Genomic DNA, 21,970 nt, shown 5'->3' with positions numbered 1-21,970 from the left:
TGTAGTCTCTGTGTTGTGCCCTATGGTCGTATCTAGACCCCACTACTGTGTTGTGCCTTATGGTCGCATAGTGACCACACTACTGTGTTGTGCCTTATGGTCATATCTAGACCACACTATTGTGTTGTGCCTTATGGTCGTATCTAGACCACACTACTGTGTTGTGCCTTATGGTCGCATAGTGACCACACTACTGTGTTGTGCCTTATGGTCGTATCTAGACCACACTACTGTGTTGTGCCTTATGGTCGTATCTAGACCACACTATTGTGTTGTGCCTTATGGTCGTATCTAGACCACACTACTGTGTTGTGCCTTATGGTCATATCTAGACCACACTATTGTGTTGTGCCTTATGGTCGTATCTAGACCACACTATTGTGTTGTGCCTTATGGTCGCATACTGTGCCCTGATTTTGCTGCCCACATTGCATTCTGATTCTAGTTGTGCCATGTTGAACGATACCCTCGCCATGCCTCAACAATCCACCAGCTCACCAGCTGCCCCACTGGCATTCCTCTCCAACATTCCTCCCACCTACTTCCTACCATCATTCTTCACTGAAAGCATCCCCACAGCACGTCATCCTCCACCCAGCATAACTTCCTACACCAGACCCATCCACACCAGGAACCAACTCCTAGGTCTCCGCTCTAGATACCCTAGACTCACCCACCAAGCACCTCCCACCACTCTTAACACGCCTAACACGCCATCCCTTACAGTCAAAACACCCTTACCTAAACCCACCATGCCGCACCCCATCCCGGCGACACCACTCAACACCACCCCTACCTCGGCCCAACACACACACAGCCTACAGTGTGCCCTCATAAACGCCAGATCCATCCCTGCCCATGCCATTGAAATTCACGAACTCCTAATTAGCTTGGACCTCGACATCTTAGCCATCACCGAGACATGGCTGCACAGCGCTGCAGGGCCAGCCCTCAACCTTACTATCCCACAGGGGTACGCCATTATCCGGCAAGACCGCCTCTCCTCAGTAGGTGGTGGGGTAGCATTCATCCTGAAAGATCACCTCGAGGCCAGACAAATCACCTCCAATCTAGGTGACAACATAGACTCTCTAGCTATAAAAATTGCCCTCTCCCCTAACTCCACCATCACCTTCAACCTAGTCTACCGCCCGCCCGGCCCCCTAACAGAGTTCCATGAGAACCTTGTACACCGCCTAACAGAAAACCTAAAACTCACCTCCAAAAGCATCCTTCTAGGTGACCTTAACCTGGGGTATAACGATAAAAAGGACAAGCCTGCTAAATCTCTTGCACTAGCCTTAAAAGAACTAGGCTTCGACCAAAAAATAACCTCACCCACACACAACAAAGGCCGTATCCTGGACTGGATAGCTGACCACAACTGTCACGTCGACATTAGCTCCATCACCCCGACTCCTTGGTCAGATCACCACCTCATTCACTTCTTTATTCCCGCTGTATCTAACACAAACAAACCTAACCCCATCCCCCCAGCACTGGCAAGATGTGTAAAAAATCTCACTAAAGATAAAATTACACCCCACCTTCACATCCTCTCCACAGACCTCAAGTCATCTGACCCGTCAGAATTAGCAGATATCTACAAGAGCACCATAAGCACCGCCATTGACGCCATTGCCCCCTTGCAGACCAAAAAAGCCAAAACTATCAAACACTCAAATACCTGGTTCTCCACTGAACTCAAAGAACTCCGCTCACAGAAAAGAAAAGCTCTAAACTCCTGGCAGAAATCGCCTTCCCCAGCCACCCTATCCTCCTACAAAAAAATCACTGCCCAATACAAAAAAGCCATAATCACAGCTAAATCAGTCTCTTATAATGATAGAATTGCTAATGCAAGCTCCGAATCCAAAGAACTCTTCGCCATTTTCAACGAACTCACCACACCGGCCACCAAATCACAAGACATTGTTAAAGACCAAATCTGGTGCAACTCCATACAATCTGCCTTGTTAAATAAAATTGAACTCCTACAAACAAAAATTAAGGAGCACCACAAAAACCTATCACTGCACCTCAAATCTCCCACCACCACGAGCCACATGCCCACCCCTAGCTCGGGAACCACATCCACCAAAGCCCCCACTACCCCGTTCAAATTCAGGGAAGTCACAGAACACGAAGTTATTGAGATAATGAACAAGATCAAACCATCCAATTGTAAAGGAGACCCCTGCCCCGCCAGCCTGATCAAAGACTGCACTGAAACACTCGCCCCTTTCCTTAAATCATTCATTAATGCCTCTTTCAAAGCCAACACTGTCCCTGACAGTCTAAAAGAAGCCTGGGTGCGCCCGCTTCTAAAAAAAACCACCCTCGACCCTGAAGTAGCTACCAACTACAGGCCCATCACCACTGTGCCTTTCCTGCTCAAGATTCTGGATAAAATGGCCTACACACAAATCCAGGATTATCTCGAAACCAACCATATCCTAGGAAAAAGACAGTCAGGCTTCCGACCAGGTCACGGAACTGAGTCAGCCCTACTTGATCTGAAAATACAGCTTGCTGACACTATGGATAAAGGCAAACCGGCACTCCTTCTCCTACTGGATCTATCTGCCGCCTTTGACCTTGTCAACCACGATATCCTAGGCATGCACCTAAAAAATGAAGCACACTTCTCCCCGGAAGCCATTGCATGGGTGGCCTCATTCCTAAATGGCAGACTCATGAAAGTCTTCTCAGACACTGCCTCGGCAACCCCTACCACCATCCACTGCGGCGTCCCACAAGGCTCCTGCACCGCCCCCACTCTCTACAATATATTCACCCTTCCTCTCTTCAATGACCTCGACTGTCGTAACATAGCGTATACCAACTACGCAGACGATACGCAGGTACTACTCCCTCTAACTGGGACCTACGAAGAAGATGCGACAGCATTAACCAAAATCTACACAGCCATCCAAACCTGGATGGCGGCCAACGGCCTCTGCCTAAACGGGGACAAAACCGAAATCCTCATAGTAGGGACCAATGAAATTCTCAACAAACTCCCCCCCCAATACAAATCCTTCAACATCGACAACTCCACCATCTCAGTCTCCAAGACTGTTAAAACCTTAGGCGTTCACCTAGATGCCTCACTATCTATGTCTCGCCAGGTCAACGCCATAGCCTCTTCCTCGGCACTTACCACCAAGATGATAAATGCTGTCAAGCCTTTTCTCTCCGCCAAAAACTGCCTGTCCATCGCCAGAGCCACTATAGGTACAAAACTAGACTACTGTAATGCCCTGTTCCTAGGCACCTCCGCCCACAACCTAAAAAAACTCCAAATCACGCAAAACAATGCGCTCCGGGCAGCACTGTCCATTCCAAAAAGAGAACACATCTCGCAAGCAAGGAAAGATGCTCACTGGCTACCCGTGAAGGAACGCATACTTTTCAAAGCCATGACCATCACACATAGATGCCTATCCCTGGATGCCCCACCCTATCTCGCAGAAAGAATCACACCGAAAGCCTCCATCAGACCCACCAGAGCTCACCGCACCAACATGATTGATGTCCCCACGTTTCAAAGATCCAGGGCGGGAGGAACCAGCTTCCAACACCTCGCACCTAAAAACTGGAACTCCTTACCTACCTCACTAAGGAACGAAAAATCATACCATACCTTCCGTAAAAACCTCAAAACCCTCCTATTCCGCTAAAGTCTTCCACATGCACTCTCATGCTTGCATTGTAACCACAGCATAGCATAACCTCTAAGCTCAATGTTTATTACCAATGTGAAATGTACTCGGTAACTCGGTTTACATCTGTAAACACATTCCTATGCTTGTGTTCATGACTAAGTCTGCTGTAACAGCGCCACGATGCCCCAGGGCAGTTCTGTGCGCTTTATAAATGCAAATAAATAAATAAATAAATAAATGTGCAGTCGTCCAACACAAACGTTGGATTCCTTTGGCAACCACCACCACCACCAGTACCTACCTTATACAAGCCATCCCTGGGTTAAAAAAAAAAGATGATTTTTGTGGGTCAAAGCTGTACCGGTCTCGAGTGCTTTCAATCACTGCACATTTGCATGCGTCGTGCTGTGTCTCGGGCCTACACTATTAACTGGGAATCAAGCGAAGAATTGCAATTAACGCATCTCATCTGTTTTTCTGCCCGTAATAAGGACCTTCTACGCCTGTGAGTAGGCCCATCTATGCCCTTCAGTAGGGAAGCAATCATTTTTAAAATGTTCGTATTTTCTTGATTTGCGTCTCAACAAGCGCTATGGATTTAAAGGCAACTCTGCGGTGTAGGTTCGAAAGGCCAAACTCGTTTAGTGCCGTCAAATGATTTGGCTGGCAGCAGCTCATTTCAAAGCTCGCTTTTATAATTGTAGCTGTGGGAACTCAATCGAAAGTACTTAAATAAGAATTCTGACACATTCTAAACTAAAAACAAATCCTGAATTTGTTTGAATTTTCAAAAAATCCCAATGGTGGCACAGAACGCGCCTCACAGTACTGCTCTACTGTTGAAAGAGGCGAGCCCACACGCTGGCTAGCCAAACATACAGGCTTTCCAGCTAGGTCCGGGCTTTCAATAATACAAATAAATCGGAATATTCCATTGGATTTCCTGTGCTCCCTTCTTTTTCTTTTTGTTTGAAGGCACATTTGCTTGTTTTTTTTTCCCCTTCGGTTTTGTGTTTCTCTGGATCTTCTCCTCTGTGCACAAGGCAAAGAGCTGCGCTGGTTGAGTGAAGCCCAGAACTGTTTTGAAACCTTTGTCCTGGTCCATGAAACTGCTGTTCTTCCACATGCTGACAGCTCATAATGAAATAATATCCAATCCCAGTGGTCCGACATCATGTGCCAAAAATAATCGCCGAAAAGGGGTTGACTATTTTGGGAGACTGGTCCATGCCTCTGAAATATGTTTCCACTTCCACCTGTCCTTTGGCAAATCCCAGGGGCGTTGCTAGGGGGGGGGCTAAGGGGGCTATAGCCCCTGGTCTTTTGGTTGTAGCCCCGGATAGAATCTCAGGAGCTACAGCCAAAAGACTAGCTAGCCCCCAGTCCCAACATTTCCGACATCAGCTTAGCCCCGGGTCTTTTCTAGACCTCGCAACTCCCCTGGCAAATCCACAGGTGTTCCCCATTACCAGGCTTAAAGGTACACACATACAATTCTAGAAGAAATCCAAGAACAGCACAGGGGCCTGAGAGGAGCTGTGCTGCGGTGTAAAGCCACAAACGGATGACGTTCCGCCAATGCAGACTCTCACCCACCACTGGCACTGCCACACACACTCGCACACACGCACACACACACACACACTCACACACACACACACACACACACACACACACACACACACACACACACACTCACACACTCACACACTCACACACTCACACACTCACACACTCACACACACTCACACACTCACACGCATATACACACACTCACACACACGCATATACACACACTCACACACACGCATATACACACTCACACACACTCGCACACACTCACACATATACACACACTCACACACACGCATATACACACACTCACACACACACACATACGCATATACACACACTCACACACACACACTCACACATATACACACACTCACACACACACACTCACACATACGCATATACACACACACACACTCACACATACGCATATACACACACACACATATTCTCTCTCTCCCCCTCCCCAAGCGCCACTTGAAAGTGTATACATCAGCAATAAGGTTCAACACAACCTTTGTGGCGCTGTTCACAGGCTAATCCTATGAACACTGGGAAAGGAAAACGTAGCTTTCTCAATAATACAATGTTATTTCACTACATTTATTTTTCTTTACTGTATATTTTCAGGTTGGTTCTGAGTTTATACTGGTTTACGCTCAGAAGAAAGTTATTCTTGTTTTCATAATGCAAGTGTGTGTTCTCCAGACACTGTGCCTGGAGCATGTGTGGGTTTGGTGTCGCGCTCTGTGGAAGGCACACTTGGCATCCATTATGGGGAACATTATCACGCCCCTAAGGAACCTGCAGCTCTCTCTGTCTAAGATTATGAAAAGGATAACGTTGCAAATGTAAAAAAGAAAATGTTTAAGAAGTAAAAATCCGGGGCGTGGCTTGGAGCGCCATCGATGTGGTCGCTCCTCTGAGGCCGCCCGTGGGATGCCCGCCGCCGCCGTCAATTTCCGGCGGTTCTAATCGGGTTAATGTGTCGCCAATGCCATCTAAGGCGACCGGAACCGACATGGCACAACCTGCCCAAACATAACCTTTGAGCGCGGAAGCATTCTACCAGAATTTAGCTGCCGAACCTCTCCCCCGTCACCAGCCGAAGAAAACAAGATGGCGGCCAAGCCAGAACCCAGCAACACACTCCGCACCTGGTGGTGACGGGGCTTTAGAGCGCCGGGGAGTCGGAGGAGGGGAGCGGACGGACCCGCCAGCACAGAGCCATCCGATTCATACCAGGAATGCCCGGAATACACACGAGTGCATCCTCGGTTGCTGATGCGTGAGAAGCGCCTTGCTCGCGAAACCAGCTGCGAGCGGGGCGGTGGAGCCCTCCCCTGCCTCCTTGCCTGGGGGCCCGACGCACACCCGGGAGAGCGGGGGGACTCTTCCCCACCTCCGCTCCGTAGAGTGGGTCTGGGCCTCCTCCCAGCGCCAGCCGACGCCATTACGGAACCGCACATGAGAGACTCACAGAGGGATCTGAGACCTCCCCCAGCGAGCGACCTCCGATAGGGACATGAGGAAGAGTTCGGAAGCTGCGAGATAACTATCATCCGGAGAGGCCCTGACCCCGTGGTCCTCATCGCAGCGACATACCCCATCCCCTCACGAAACAGTTGGTCATCCTGCACCGGTCCTGACTCACTGAGACCCCCCCCCACACCAACGCTTCCTGGGGCGCCCCGGCCCGCTCGCCCACCCAGTGACCGAAACCGTTGCGGGGTAACGGCCGCTCCCGCCTCCCTCTCCCCCCTCTTCTACGCTCAGACTCTGCCGGGTAACCAGTGGTGAAAGCGCACAATCTGCCGCCCCAACTTCACTCTGGATCCTGCGGAACTGGACCGGAGAAGGGGCTAAGAGCGATACACACCCCGAGTGCTTCCTCCCAATGCCCTGGGCCCCGCTGCAACTCTTTCAGTCAAGACCGCCCAACACGATCATCATGTCTAGGCAAACAAAGGTTAGCAAGGGCACAGATATCTCTACCATGTTTACTGCACCGGATAAACCCAAGAAACAAGACCCTCCTAAACTGACCCCACAGAAGCCACAAGAGGACAGGGAGCCCTCGCTACCAAAGGAGACCTGATAGCCTTCATGGCGGACATTAAGTCGGAGTTCCGCTCATGCCTCTCAGAACTTACCACCAAAGTTGAACAGACGGACCAAAGGGTTACAGAGGTCGAACAGAGGATCGGAGAAATCGAGGACCATTCTCAGGATCACACTACCACGCTGGGTGAAATGCAAAGATCTATTGATACCCTGCATCACAATTGCGAGATCCTGGAGTTCAAACATGAAGACCTTGAAAATGGGGCACGTCGCAACAACCTCCGCATTCGAGGCGTCCCAATCTCTGTCCCCGACAACAAGCTAGCAGACTACGTGGGACGCTTCTTCGAGGCCCTACTCCCGGATCTGGATAAATCTCAGCTCCTGATAGACCAGACCCACAGACTCCGCCCGCGCCGAGGGACAGATTCGGACCCCCCGCCCCCAGATGTTATCAGCAGGGTCCACTTCTTCACAACCAAAGAGGCGATATCAGCGATCAGCCGTCAAGGAGAGGAGATCACTTTTCAGAGCACGCCACTTCAAATATACCAGGACCTCTCACCACTCACTCTCCAGAAAAGAAGAGCACTCCGACCTCTGGCAGAGTTCCTCCAGGAGCAGCAGGTCCGTTACAGGTGGTTATTTCCGACGGCTCTGCAGTTTACATATAAAGGCACCCTACGTCGGATCAGTCACTTGGAAGACGCAGAGAGAATCGTGCATCCAGCCTCACCCCGAGATCCTTCCACGCCAAACCCAGAGAGGACTGAGGACTCTGGGCCGCCTCCCTCCCCAAAACCCAAACGCTCATCATGGTCGTCAACCCAGCGGAGCAACAGAAAGAGATGAACAAGGGCGCTCCCGCGGGCCCAGGTTCCAACAGCAACTTAGCCTGGACGCAATTGTCCCTACATAAATTAAGATCCGCCACCTTCGTCTTGAACTGAGGAGCCTTGAAGGCAGAGGCGGCGGGCCATACCCATGGTTCATACCCACTCCAAGGATACTTTCCAACCTTTGTTCCTTGGAAACCCACAGTACACAATACGTGATGGGACAGTTGGCCCTGTTGGCCAAGGGTACGCCCGTACTTACAATGTCGGTCTACCCACCAGTTAAAGTTGCGGCCCCCCGTTGGGGTTCCACGTTAAAACCTCAAGTGCAGGATGATATTATGGGATTTCTCGACAGACATGGCAGCTGGATCACCAGCCCACGACCCCCCCCCTAACCCAAGGAATGGAGAGTGAGACTCCAGCGGACCACCAAACTCTTCGGGTCCTCTCCCTAAATGTTAATGGACTGAACTCCCCTAACAAGCGAAAGGCAATCCTATTAAAACTCTGGGACGAAGACGCAGCGATAGCCATGCTCCAAGAGACTCACTTGCTGCCGGTGGACGTGACCCGGCTTCGTTCCCGGCTATTCCCGCTCCAATTCTTTGCCTCTGGCACAAGCAAAAAGGGAGGTACGGCGATCCTCTTTAGGAAAGACTTGAACCCACAAATTCTGGAAACGAAAATGTGCCCGGAAGGCTGATTTACAGTGGTCAAATGCCTCCTAATGGGAGACCTATATACCCTTATCTCGGTGTACGCCCCTAACACTGGACAATCACACTTCTATGACTCCTTGGGCACATCTCTCGCTGGCTTTGTGGAGGGCCAAACGATAGTCGGAGGGGACTTCAATGGGGTTCCCGACCCCACCAAAGACAGGTCACACCCCCCGACTCCAAGCGACTTCACCTAGGCACTCAGCCTCCTCCAGCTCTTCAGGTCTCTGGAGATAATGGACTCATGGCGGGTGTTCCACCCCGACGAAATAGACTTCTCCTTTTACTAATTCGTCCATCGCACCTTTTCAAGGATCGACCTGTTCCTGATCTCCCCGCAAACTTTCCCTTCTGTCAAAGAAGTCTCCATCGGCACAAGAGCTATATCCGACCACGCCCCAGTGCTCCTGGAACTCCGGGTTCAGAACCCCAACCTCAATAACCCACGTAAATGGACGTTATATGACCCGATCCTTAACGACATGGCTACCAGAGACATGATCGCAACAGGGATAAGAAATTTCTTTGACGAAAATCCAGCCTCGGACACCTCGTTAGCGAACTGGGATGCCATGAAGGCAGTAATCAGGGGCTCCCTAATTGCCCAAGGAGCGGCCTACCACCGAGACAGGCGTCGGGCCCGGATGGCTCTAGAGGACGAACTAAGAGAGGCCGAGGCACTCCACAAGGAGAAAGGCTGGTCCCCTAAAACGCAACGGATCATTCGCACGGCGAGGAAAAAACTAGAAGCCCACTATGCGGAACAAACCGCTCAACTAATGGCGAAGGCCAAACAGTCATACTACTCAAAGGGTAACAAGGCGAACAGGTTCCTGGTGGTCAAACTAGCCAAGCAGAGACGCGTTAACACGATCACTGGTCTGCGTGATCCCAACAGGGTCACACTATACTCGGAGCCTGAAAAGCAACGACTCGCAATAGACTATCTGACCCAAATCATGAAGGCAACCCCACGAAACCTATCGCAACAGAAGGAATACCTACAGCAGGCAGCAGTGCCCCGTCTCTCCGACACAGCGAGAGACGAATTGGAGGAGCCCATTACAGGGGAGGAAGTTGAGGAAGCCATCAAATCACTTAAAACACGGGCTCCCGGCCCAGACGGCTTCTCAACCAGGTTTTACAAACTATTCAGAGCTCAACTGAGCCCCCTCCTGGTTACCCTATTCAACTCCTTCAGGGAAAAGGGATCAGTGACCCCATCGATGCAGGAATCAACCACCATCCTCCTGCCCAAACCTGGAAAAGATCCAAGAAGCTTAACGTCCTATAGACCGATCGCACTTTTAAACATTGACGCAAACATATACTCAAAAATTCTGGCAACCCGCTTAAATTACATCTTGCTGAAGATCATTCACCCCGATCAGGCAGGTTTCATCCTACACCGGACAGCAGGTGACAACATTCGGAGAACCTTGAACCTGGTGGACCTTGCCTCCCGGAACTCCCAAAAACTAGTCTTAGTGGCTCTCGACGCGGCTAAGGCATTTGATAGGGTGGATTGGAAATTCATGAAACACACCCTAGGGGCCTTCGGCTTCGGGTCAACTTTCCAAACGATGGTTCTAGCCAACTATAATAGCCCAAAAACTAGCCTGAGAATCAACGGATACAGCTCGGCTCCAATCCCCCTATCATGCGGAACCCGGCAAGGCTGTCCGCTGTCACCCTTGCTCTTCGCACTCACCATGGAGCCCTTTGCCCAAAAGATCAGGCGAAACGACCAAATCAAGGGCATACAAAGTGTCCCCACGCATCACAAAATCGCCCTATACGCGGACGACATTCTGCTCACGATCTCGGAGGCCCATTCATCTCTAAAACACGCGATACGAGAAATTGCCAACTATGGGGAGGTCTCAGGCCTCACCATAAACTTCGACAAATCATCGGCCTTGGGCATCGGCCTCACCCTAGCAGAGCGGGAACCACTGACTAAGAGGTGCCTGATAACATGGGAAAAAAGGGCCATCCCTTACCTAGGGGTCCACATCCCGGCTGACCCAAGAGACACATACAAAGCCAATTTCCCCCGACTCTTTAAAGAATTGGAAGGCGACTTGAAACGCTGGGAGACCCAAGAGATCTCACTGCTCGGGCGCATCACAGCATGCAAGATGAACCTCCTCCCGAGGTTCCTATACGCCTGCGCCTCCCTACCAGTAGCGATCCCCACACCAACTCTTCGAGGGATCCAGAGGAAAATACTGAACTTTATTTGGAAAGGTAAGAAAGCGAGCGAGAATCCCTCTCAGAACTATGCTGGGGAGTTCCAAACTGGGAGGGTTGGGGGGTCCCACACTTGCAGGCCTACAGAGTGGCAGCTCAATTGGCACAGGTTCAGGCATGGCAAAATACAACAAACCGCCCTAGATGGGTAGAGTTGGAACAATCACAAGTGCCCCTACCCTTACGATTTCTGCCACACATCCCGCCCCCCCTCAGGACACAGTGGGGAGATCTCCTTCTATCAACCAAACACACCCTTAGCTCCTGGGACTGGGCGCTAAAACGAAAGGGAGTGCCAAGAGGACTGAGCCCACGCTCCCCGGTCTTCCATAATCCAACGTTCACACCTGGAACGAATCCTCACAATTTTCGTAACTGGATAAAGGGCGGGCTGGAGACCATAGACCAGCTGTATATGGGGGGGAGACCTCTCACATTCGCCCAATGCAAGGAGAAATTCCAACTCCAGGAAAGGGACAGATTCACCTATATCCAATTACGCCACTGGTGCTCACACCCCCAAACTCTGCAACCAGCGACACGCCCTCCTACTGCCCTAGAACTCACTCTGGGAGACCTTCCAACCCGCTGCAGAGTATCCACCTTATACAGGCGCTTCCTAAGTGACTTCCTGACCACAAAGACTCGCTGCATGGCCCAATGGGAGGCGGACCTAGGTCATCCAATAGAGGATCAAACCTGGGTGGACATATGGACCAGAACACACACCTCATCCACCTGCATTACCAACAGGGAATGTGCGTACAAGATCACGCTGCGGTGTATTACCTGCCCCTCTGACTTCACCATATGAACCCTCATGTGGATCATTCCTGTTGGAGAGGATGTGGCCAGCCAGGCTCCTTCTTCCATATGTGGTGGGCTTGCCCAAAGATCCAACAATTCTGGAATACATGCCTGGGGAACATCACACGAATTACCGGAACGACGATTCCCCTGGAACCAGAACCAATCTTGCTGGGAGCTCCAATCCCCGAGATCTACCCGCGCTCCGGGACCAGATCGAAACTACTAACTCACTGCCTACTAGCAGGGAAAACGGTGGTGGCCCGAGCTTGGAAATCCCTGGAAGGCCCTCACATAGCCCAATGGTGGACTAAACTTTGGGGCATTCTGGCTGCGGAGAAGGTGACGGCAGCACAAGCGGGAACTCTCCATCGTTTCCAGAATATTTGGGCCCCAGTGCTGGAATACGACCAGCGCTTCCCTGCCCTGACCTATAAACCTATCCGGGCCTGCTGGATCCTGAAAAACCAAGAGATCCCTGAGGAAGACACATAGATGCTGAGGCGCAAACTGGGCAGCCCAGAAGGGAAGATTCAGCCTACGGTGCAGAGGGGCCAGAGGGAGGTGAGAGGGAGGAAACTTAAGGGGGGATAGAGGACTGGGGTTCAATATGCCTAAATAATCATTGCTTATAACGTTTGTAATTGTCATCCTGCCTTGATTTAAAATAAACAAAGTAAAAAAAAAAAAAGTAGTAAAAATCCAAGCCATTATACGACATTATGGTATCCTACGGCCACAGTGAGAAAAGCAGCAAAAATTAGAAAAAGGCCTGTTTTTTTTTAAAAGGAAAAGAGTGCCGATTTTAATCAGAAAATCTGATTTTATATAATTTATGCATGGAACCATTGGGTGATGAAACACAGGGTTGATCTACATCAATATGCTGCTGATATGCAGTTGTGTATATAACATCTCTTGTGTAGATGATGTGAGGAGATTGGGAAATTGCCTTGGTGAGATTGAAAACTGAATGGCATCAGACTTTTTAAAATTAAACCATATGAAGAGTGAACTCTTGATATTTTCACACTCGTGGGCAAACCCTCTAATTGGGTTTTGGATGTCTGAGGCTAAACCTCTTGTAGTGTCTTTGATTGAATGTTCCAAAGCAGCTAAATCAATGGGATTCACATAAGATTTGTATTTGTCTTTTATGTTCAACTTATCCTTGGCCTCAAGCCCAGGGACCGCACCTCTCTAGCCCTGAAATCTTTACACTGGCTCCCGGTGGCTGCAAGGATCAAGTTCAAGACCCTCTGCATCGTCCACAAGGCTTTCTGAGGCCGGGGCCTGCATTACATTCAAATCTCTCTTCCAAAATATCTTCCTTCGCTCAGCTACCTCCAACTCTCTACGGATCAGACACTTCTCCAGGCAGAGAGTGGGGGGTTAGATCTCTCTCTGCTGCAGGTGTCTCCCGTTGGAATAGTCTCCCTGCCCCTCTCATACTTGAGTCGGACCACCGAAAGTTCCAGAAGCAGCTCAAGACCTTCCTCTTCTCCTCTGATTTCTCTCTCACTCACTCCCCGGCTGACCTACCTGTCTGTGCGCAGACTGGTTGCCTGGCTACCGTTAGAGCCTCACTGGGTACCAGGCTCCTCTTGATCAGTCTGCACTGCCCTGCCTCCGGGCCTACCGCGCCCTGGGGGGCTGTAACTGTAACCTCTACAGTCCCCTGCCTCCTGGCTCGAGCTGTTCTGCCCTGGCTGCACTTACTCAGAGCATTGCTGCCCTGAAGCACTTTGCACTTCCCTCTCCATGGCACTGCCCGCTCTTCTTTCCCCCCTGCACTTTGCGCTGTCGGACTTGCACAATCTGAATGTCACAAGCCTTAGTAAGATCGTTTGTCTTGTCCTCCCTCTGTCGTCCCTACTTTGTCTTGTCTGCCTCTAAATACTTGTGTATAGGCGCGTTATATATGACATATATCATATTCTGCATATTAATGCCTTCATCAAAAGTTTGAACTTTCATTTGTTCTGTCTTAGAGCACTGTGTGTACTCTTTTTCGTTTATTAGTATCCATCATTGGTACTCTCCCGAATCAATTTAGAAAACTTTGTATTAGTCGGACTTGCTAAAACTGCGCTAACTCCTCTAAAGGCAGTTGTTAATGCTGCTGCAACGCGGCTAATTTTTGGTGCAGGTAAAAATTGGCATATTACCCACATCTTGAGGATACTTCATTGGCTCCCGATTGAACAGAGGATTCGGTTTGTTATTTTGTATTATGCACAAAGCACTTTATAGCAAAATTCTGCTATATCTTACGTAAAAACTGAAAATCTCTGGTGCTACCCGAAGCCTGCAGAGTCCACCACTAGTACGGTTGTAATCTACTAGATTCAAGTGATCTATATCAATGAGCCAGTCGTTTTCAGGTGCTGCTGTGAACATCTGGAACTCACTCCCTCTGAGATGAGAGTTGGTGCAGACCATTTGAACTTTAGGAAGGATGTTTGGGACTTCGTTTTTAACTGAGTAGCTTCTAAATGAATGTTAACTTGATTTCATATTTTAAGTTGATGCCCCATGAACTTAACTGGAACGTTCTTCTTTTTAGGTACATTTTTCAATGTGTGTTTTGTTAGGAAATATTTTTAAAATGTTTGATGAATGCATTTTATAGAATTGTATAATTCACTGATGTGATTGTTTGTACAGTGCTTTGATGGACCTGGCTGTCTAGTTTGTGCCTTATAGAAACTATAAATACCTGAATCGCCCTTTGTGGCATGAAAGAAGGATCACAGTAGTAGAACTCTCAGAAAGATCACTTCAAGCACAGAGTTGATAGCGCATTTTCTTTCCGCCTTTTCAGGAATGTTGAGGACATCTGCCGATTCCCCGACCTTCCGGCTCGGAAACAGCTGACCTACCAAACCAAACAGCTTATTGCTCGAGAAATCGAACTGGAAAAAATGAGAAGGACGGAAGCGCATCAGCTTGCTCGGAACGCCAACCAGGTGAGGCTCTGCAGTGTCTGCGAGTACCATACTAAACACTGTAAGAGACGGACGAAGTCACGTGTTCAGTGCAGTTCCAGTGAAAGCGAAGACTTGTCCTTTTTTATAGGCAAAGTGACATATTCAGACCATTTTCCCCTACTTTATCGATCAGGGTTTTGGTTGTTAGATTGCCACTCCACAGTCTCTGCACTTTTCCTCTAAGCAGGTTTTTCCATCCATGATAACTTTCTACTAGGTAATCCCATTTGTCAAGTCCCAGGACAAAAATAGGCAATGATTTCTTGAAGGTGGGCTGGACAGAAGGGTGGTGGGGGGGTGTATGTACTGTGACGGCGTTCCTTGAGCTAAAGCTGGCTGTTGACGGTACTGTGGGTAAGCTAATGCACTACATTTCTAATGGATTCTTTCCTTGCACAGATTCCTACAGTGCCGCTACCTTCAGAAACTTCTTCGGCACCAAAGGGGCAACGTCCAGCTCTGTGTTGGCTCCGCTCTGCGTCTCTTTGTGCCGCGTGCACGACTTGATGTCGGAGCAAGTATATAGAGCTGTCACGCCCCATGACTTTAGTTCCTTTTTTCCGCGCACTCCCTACACTTCGGGAACGCTGATTTAAGTTACTTTTTTTCTGCATCATACCTAACACTGATAAGCCCTTGGGCTTCAAGCCCTGTGTGAATTGTGGGGGACAAATGTCTTTCTCCGACCCCCCACCAACCTCCCTGGATCGGGTTGTACTCCCTGGGGGAGGAACATGACCCACAAGATTGTGGGTCATGCCGGTCCATGCACCCTAAGGCCCTATGAGAGCCTGCCACAGTGGAAAAAGGACTCCTTGGATTAAGTATCCAGACAAATGGAGCATTGGAGAGAAGACGGATCCCCACTACGGAAAGACAAAAAGAAGCATTGTAAGAGGTGTCGCTCCCCAAGTGGCCCTTCAAAATAACCGTATTCTGCATTGAAGAGGAGAAGCCTCTGATCCTGGGGCTCCTCTGAGGATGTTGCCCCACACTTACCATTTCCTAACCCATCCTCCACCCTGGCAAGAATTTAGGCTAAATATGCTCAACATCTTTGTCAAGGCTTAAGAGGTGACTGCTGTGGCCTACAGGCCCTGCTCTGACTTCTCAAATATAAACGGTTGCCTAGTTGCTCCACCTTTGTGTGTCAAGCTAAATTATTCTTCTTTTTTATTATTATTATGGTATTTATCGAGCGCTGACCTAGCTTTGAGAAACAATGGAGCGCTTTAGAGGTATTCACCAACACAGATACATAACAGAGCACTTTACAGAGGTGTGCAACGTTACAGATCCATAAGGGAGCGCTTTTCATTGGTAAGAGCAGAACAGATATGCAGCAGAGGTTGGGTACAGAAGGGGACAGAGGAGTAGTACAGCTGTACCGGGTGGCGAGAACTAGGGGTCTGGTTGGCGTCTAGCAAGTCAGAAGGCATGAGGGATGACATGATGACATAGGTGTTTATGAGGAGAGACTCCTTGAAGAGGTTGTTCTCGAGTGCTTTTCTGAATTGTAGGAGTGTATGGGCGATTCTGATGCCGACTGGGAGGAGGTTCCATATTCTTGGGGCATAATAATTTTGCATTTATATAGCGCTACGAACCCTTAGGCATCTGAGCGCTGCTTATTATTACCCACGGTGTGTGGTGCTAATTTATCGACCTCGGAAGGATGAAAGGCTGAGTTTGGCCCTGCTGGGATTCAAACCTGCGTCAACATGGTTCTGCACAGATGTCAAAGCGAGTGCTCTACTCGCTGTGCAATCTGACTGGCATAATAGGCAGAAAAGGCTTGTTTTCTGGTCCTTTCTTTTTTGCAGTCGCGGATTTCAAGTCTGCACGTGTCCTGGCTTCCGGTGGTGTGCTGTTCGCCGGAGATGCAGAGTTTCTCTGCGAGGTAGCTGGGTGATTTGAAGGTGACTACCTTATAGATGATGCAGCAAGACTTTAAGGTAATTTGTGTGTGCAATGGGAGCCAGTGAAGGTCGAAGAGGGCCGGGGTGATGTGGTCGTATCTGCATAGACCCTTGATGAGGTGTGCGGCCACATGTAGGACACGACTCAGGGGCACAAGGGAGGATGACGGCAGGCTTTCGAGTGGTGCATTGCCTCCAGCCATGTGGGATAGGACCAGTGCTTGAATGGTGGATATAAAGCTATCCGTGGCGAGGAAGGGCTTGACTTTTTTTGCAGTAGAGCGAGCTGATACCAAACTGTCTGAGTTTTCTTAGCTATGTGTGTCTTGAAGGTCTAAAGACTACCTCCTTCTCCAGCATGGGGTCTGGCATGGATTCACATGCTCATGACGGGGAATATTCATGAGCATGGATTCACATGCTCATGAATATTCCCCGTCGTCAGGCTGGGAATCCTCGGTAAAGAAAAAACCAGTATCAGTTTCGTTTCTGATCTGTCTTTCGTAGTAATAACCAATCACTGGTCTCTGCGTCATACTGACCACAGCCAATGACTGCCCTCTACCTAAGCACCGCCTCTGGCAGCCATCTTCAGATTTTTACCGCACGTTCATGTGTTGGGATCCTCGTGCTATTGCTCTCGAGCGTTAGTGCTATTTTTTCACGTTTTTTCTCAAAAACGTCGTTTTTTTTCGGTCAAAAGAGCCTCAAGCTCCACCGACTCTCCATCCGATCAACGGGGACCCGTGTCGGATTCGTCTGCGCCCCTCAAGGGTGAAGAATTCGTCGAGCTACGCTTTTGGAGGACTCCAGAAGCTTCTCAGGCCCGGTCATGGCCCAGGAGAAGGGAAGCTCGACGCCCAGAAAGCTGTTCAGGGTCTGCCCTGGATGCCAGTGTGATGTGTGGCATGTACCATGGCCACTGGGACAGTCCTCACGAGGCACTTCTGGATGAAGTTTGCTCCAGACTTTCAAGTGAAGCCCCTTGACTTGCCCTTCAGCTGGCACAATCTCTTCAGAGCCAAGTCTGATGACCTTCTACAAACGTTTGTTATCCAAGGCCAATACAATATCCTTGTGCTTGGCTGTCCAGCAGCTCTGGGCTCCTTCCGCTAGAGGAAGGGTTTTTCAGCCCTTTCCTTCTTATGCCCAGTACAGCAGGTTCCCTCAGACAAGCAACGACTACGGCGTCCACCCCGCCAGGGAAGAGGGGGTGGAGGTCAAAGATGTGGCCTTGCCGCCTTGACTGTGCTCTCTGCTGCCCTAGGTAAGAGGCCCCTGTGAAGGGGACTTTAGACTTATCCCAGGGGTCTAACCTCTCTCCCTGGCTGTTCAACCAATACCTGGAGCATCTCGCCCACCACATCGCTGCTCTCTGCTCCAACTTTCAGTGTTATGCGGATGACACTCTGCTCTCTTTCAGGCTCCCCTCGGCCGCCTCTACTCCTGCTCTCATTCCTGACTGTCTGCAATTTAAGAGTGGTGTGCCGCTAAATATCTCTGGCTCAATGCCAGTAAGTCAGAGATCCTCCTCATCGGAACACAGGCTCCCTCGTTTCCTCGCTCTCTCTGGCCGCTCTCTCTGGCCGCCCACTCTGGGTCCTCTTCCTTCCCCTACCTGTGTGGCTAAGATCCTCAGGGTCATCTCAACTCCACCCTCTCCTTCTCTCTTCACATTTATGACATTTCTAAGAAATCTCAGCTGCACCTCCTCAAAGGTATTCTTCCCTTTCTCACTTCAACCCAGAAGCTCACCGTCTCCAGAGCTCTGGTCCTTTCAAGTCTGGACTACTGCAACAGCCTATTTCTAAATCTTCCTGCCTCTACTCTTCGTCCTCCACAACTTATCCAGAACAGGACTGCGAAACGTGTCCTTGGCCTCAAGCCCAGGGATCATATCTCTCCAGCTCTGAAATCTTTTCATTGGCTCCCAGTGCCGGCATGAATCAGGTTCAAGACTCTCTGCATTGTCCACAAAGCTTTCTTGTGTCTGGGTCTGCACTACCTACAACTATCTCTTCCTAAGTATCTCCCTTCTCGAGCTCTCTGCTCATCCACCTCCAACTGTGAGGGTCAGCCACTTTTCCAAGCAGAGAGTTGGGGGCAGATCTTTCTTCGGCTGGGGCCTCCCTCTGGAACAGCCTCCCTGCCTCTCTCAAGCTTGAGCAGAACCATCTTTGGTTCCAGAAGCAACTCAAGACCTTCCTCTTTGGTTCCGCTTTCTCTCTTGCTCTCCTCTCCTCTGTTCTGCTAATGACCCATGTGTTCCACGCACCTTTTCACCTGGCCACCCTCTGAATTTGGGTCCAGGTCCCTGCCTGTCCAGTTTCACCTCGCACTACCGCCTTGGCCCCCTTAGCACTTTGGTCTGTATATGATATGGTATATTTTATTCATAGCACGCCCATACACAAGTCTTTCAAGACTGTAACCCTACAGTCCACCCACTTTCTGCACTTATTGCCACCCGCTGGCTGCACCCTCTGATTACTGGCACTTAGCCACCCGTTGGCTGCACTCTGTTACCTGCACATCTCCTCTCCCCTCCCTTTTGCACTTCTCCCCTCCCTGCGCTTGCATGATCTGAATGACACAAGGCCTAGTAAGATCGTTGCTTTATCCTCCCTTTGTTTCCCCCTCCTTGTTGCACCTAGAAACACTTGTGTAAAGGCGTGTTATAAATGCCATATCATATACCCAAGTGGGGGTGGGGGCTGCATAGGTGTTCTGCGAGGAGTGGCATTGTACCACATTCGAAGCTTGGCCCTTGCAGGTCATGAGACAGGGCATTGTCTCCATCTTCTTCAACACCCTACAGACCATCCTTCTGCCAGCCCTTCTTTGTTTCCAGACCCTCTCCTATTTGAAGAGGTTTGCAAACTTCTGGCAAAGGGTGCCGTAGAGCTGTTACCCTGCTGGCTACCATTCTCTTAATTTTCTAGTTCCGAAGGAGGGTCTGCTTCCCATCTTGTACCTGAGGCTCTTGAAAATGTACCTTTGCAAGGACAGATTCAAGATGGTCACTGTACCCTAGATCCTTCGGGCCCTTAATCTAACAGTACTGTTTATTGTCGATGGTTCATCAGGATGCCTCTTCCAAGTAGCAAACAATCTCAAGCACAGGAAGTCTCTCAGATTCATGGTGGGGTCTTACGACATCCAATTCAAGGTCCTTGCATTTTGGCCTTTCTTCGGTACGCAGGGTTTTCACCAAACTGCTGGCAGTGGTTGCTGCTCGCCTTATTAAAAGAAAGCACCAATGTCTTTCCGTCTCTGGACGTCTGGCTCGTGCAAGCTCACTCACTTGACCAGGCGTTGGCATTTCTGTACTGCACGTGCAGTCTGTTGCATAGTTTGGGCTTCTCCAAAATCTAATTGTTGATTGGTGTGAAGCGATCTTTAAGCAGATTGTTTTGATATGTATTGTCCTTTTAATACAGATGTGCTGAAGCACATAAGAAAATACAATGAAGTGCAAATAAAAAGGTAATCGGTTGTATGCAGACCCTGTAGGAGCATGAACGTAGCCAGCTGCCCCAGGTCTGCCAGGAGAACAGATAGAATCGATCTCTGACCAAACCGCTCGATAGAGGAATGACAATGGAATCGATGATGGTGGCCTGTTTTATAAACTCCCTTCCTTAGACCATGTGTGACCATAAATGAGAAACTGAAATGTTTTGGTAATGATCAGAATCCAGACACCAGCAGACTCCAATAAGTATATGTGAAGGCACTGCCCTCCAGTGGAGTGAAGTCTGGAAGAGAGATGGCCCTAGTGTGTGTGTGGTGAGTTAATGATGCTCTGACTTTGGATGAGTTGAACCCAGGTGCAAGACTCTATCGTAGCACCCTCGTTGTTAGAGGGGTCATGAGGCCTGGAGGCAGCGGAGGAAAGTCTAAGAATTTAGGAGACTGCGTCAGCCAAGGAGTAAGGAATCCTGGAGACAACCCCACATGAACTTTAAGAGGTCCTGTGAGTGGTGGAGACATGTGACTAGTTTCGATAGAGGCTAAGAGTTAGCCATGATACTCCAGAACACCCACCGCAGCAGGAAGTCTGCAAGCAAACCCAAGACGGGAAGTAGCGCGAGAACAGGGCCAACTGGAAGGGAGGCCCTTAAGGTACAATTAAGAGTTCGACTAGACATCTAAATAACGTACCAAAAAGTTCAGTAAAGATTGTTAGAGAAGAAAAATTAACATTCTGGAAATTGGAGTCCATGTAACCATCTATAAAAACGCAAAGATGGAAAACTCGCACTACAGTCTTCGAGACGAATGGTTTGCAAAAAATGTTGTAAAAGAGACTCATGCACATGCTTGGACATAATAGTGTCTGGGAAATTAATGTAATTTCCCAGAGATGAGAAGTTCCTGACTGACAGGATCATCTAAACAAGATCAGGAACATTTTGAAAGGTTGGTTTGAAAACTAAAGGAAAGCTTTGCAAAGTGGGATACTAACAGTTCATGTACGCATCGTCTGCTAATTTGCCATGCAAAAAATGGCAGGCATCTAGTTTTTGTTGTAAAAAGGAAAATGGAAGCCTTTGCAACTGTTGGCTCACCAGCTGTTGCCATACTTGCTTCACTCCACCAACCCAGTGTAGAGGAAGATTTTCTAAATAATTCTCCTTCACTATGGGAAAAGGATCTGGGTAGGGTAAGACATGAAGCCCCTTTCTTTCTAAGCTATGTTGTGGTGGGGGTCACAAGGGTGCGCGGCATACACTGCTGACTTTAGGGGGCCCTCAATACTAGGATGCATGGTGGGGTTTGGGGGAAGCTGAAGGGGGCATCCCATACCATCTATAGGTAACGATTTACGTAGTTTGTGGTTGTCCCCGGACCTCACATTCCCTTGTTATGCCATAGATAGCCCATGCAATGCAACCTTGTCGGAGTACAGATGGAAATATACTAAAGGTTGACATGCGTATTTTCATTCCCAATGTAAAAGGTATTCACCTATTCGTGTGGTTTCGTAGTGAGTTCATTCATTGTCCGAAAGTGTATTTTCTGCATGACTCTGGTGTCTGACGGAGTAGAGTTTAGTGCCTGGATGTGTGGTGCCATGCATGTTGATCGCCTGCAGTATACTAAATTGACAGGAAATGGGAGCCATTAGCTCCTGGT

General features: G+C 49.3%; 1 protein-coding gene across 2 annotated transcripts in view; it reads left to right on the top strand.

Moving 5' to 3' along the window:
* The window catches only part of CHTF18 (chromosome transmission fidelity factor 18), a 1,093,968-nt gene that overhangs the window by 829,161 nt on the left and 242,837 nt on the right, over positions 1-21,970 (top strand). For both annotated transcript variants that reach the window (XM_069647269.1, XM_069647267.1), the window contains exon 19: positions 14,747-14,891. In XM_069647269.1, the coding sequence (XP_069503370.1) occupies positions 14,747-14,891 (145 nt within the window). The remainder of the gene's footprint in view (positions 1-14,746; positions 14,892-21,970) is intronic.

Source organism: Ambystoma mexicanum, chromosome 2q, assembly GCF_040938575.1.
Source record: "Ambystoma mexicanum isolate Mex_15411 chromosome 2q, UKY_AmexF1_1, whole genome shotgun sequence".
NCBI lineage: Eukaryota > Metazoa > Chordata > Amphibia > Caudata > Ambystomatidae > Ambystoma > Ambystoma mexicanum.
This window is presented reverse-complemented; position numbering and strand designations above follow the sequence as displayed.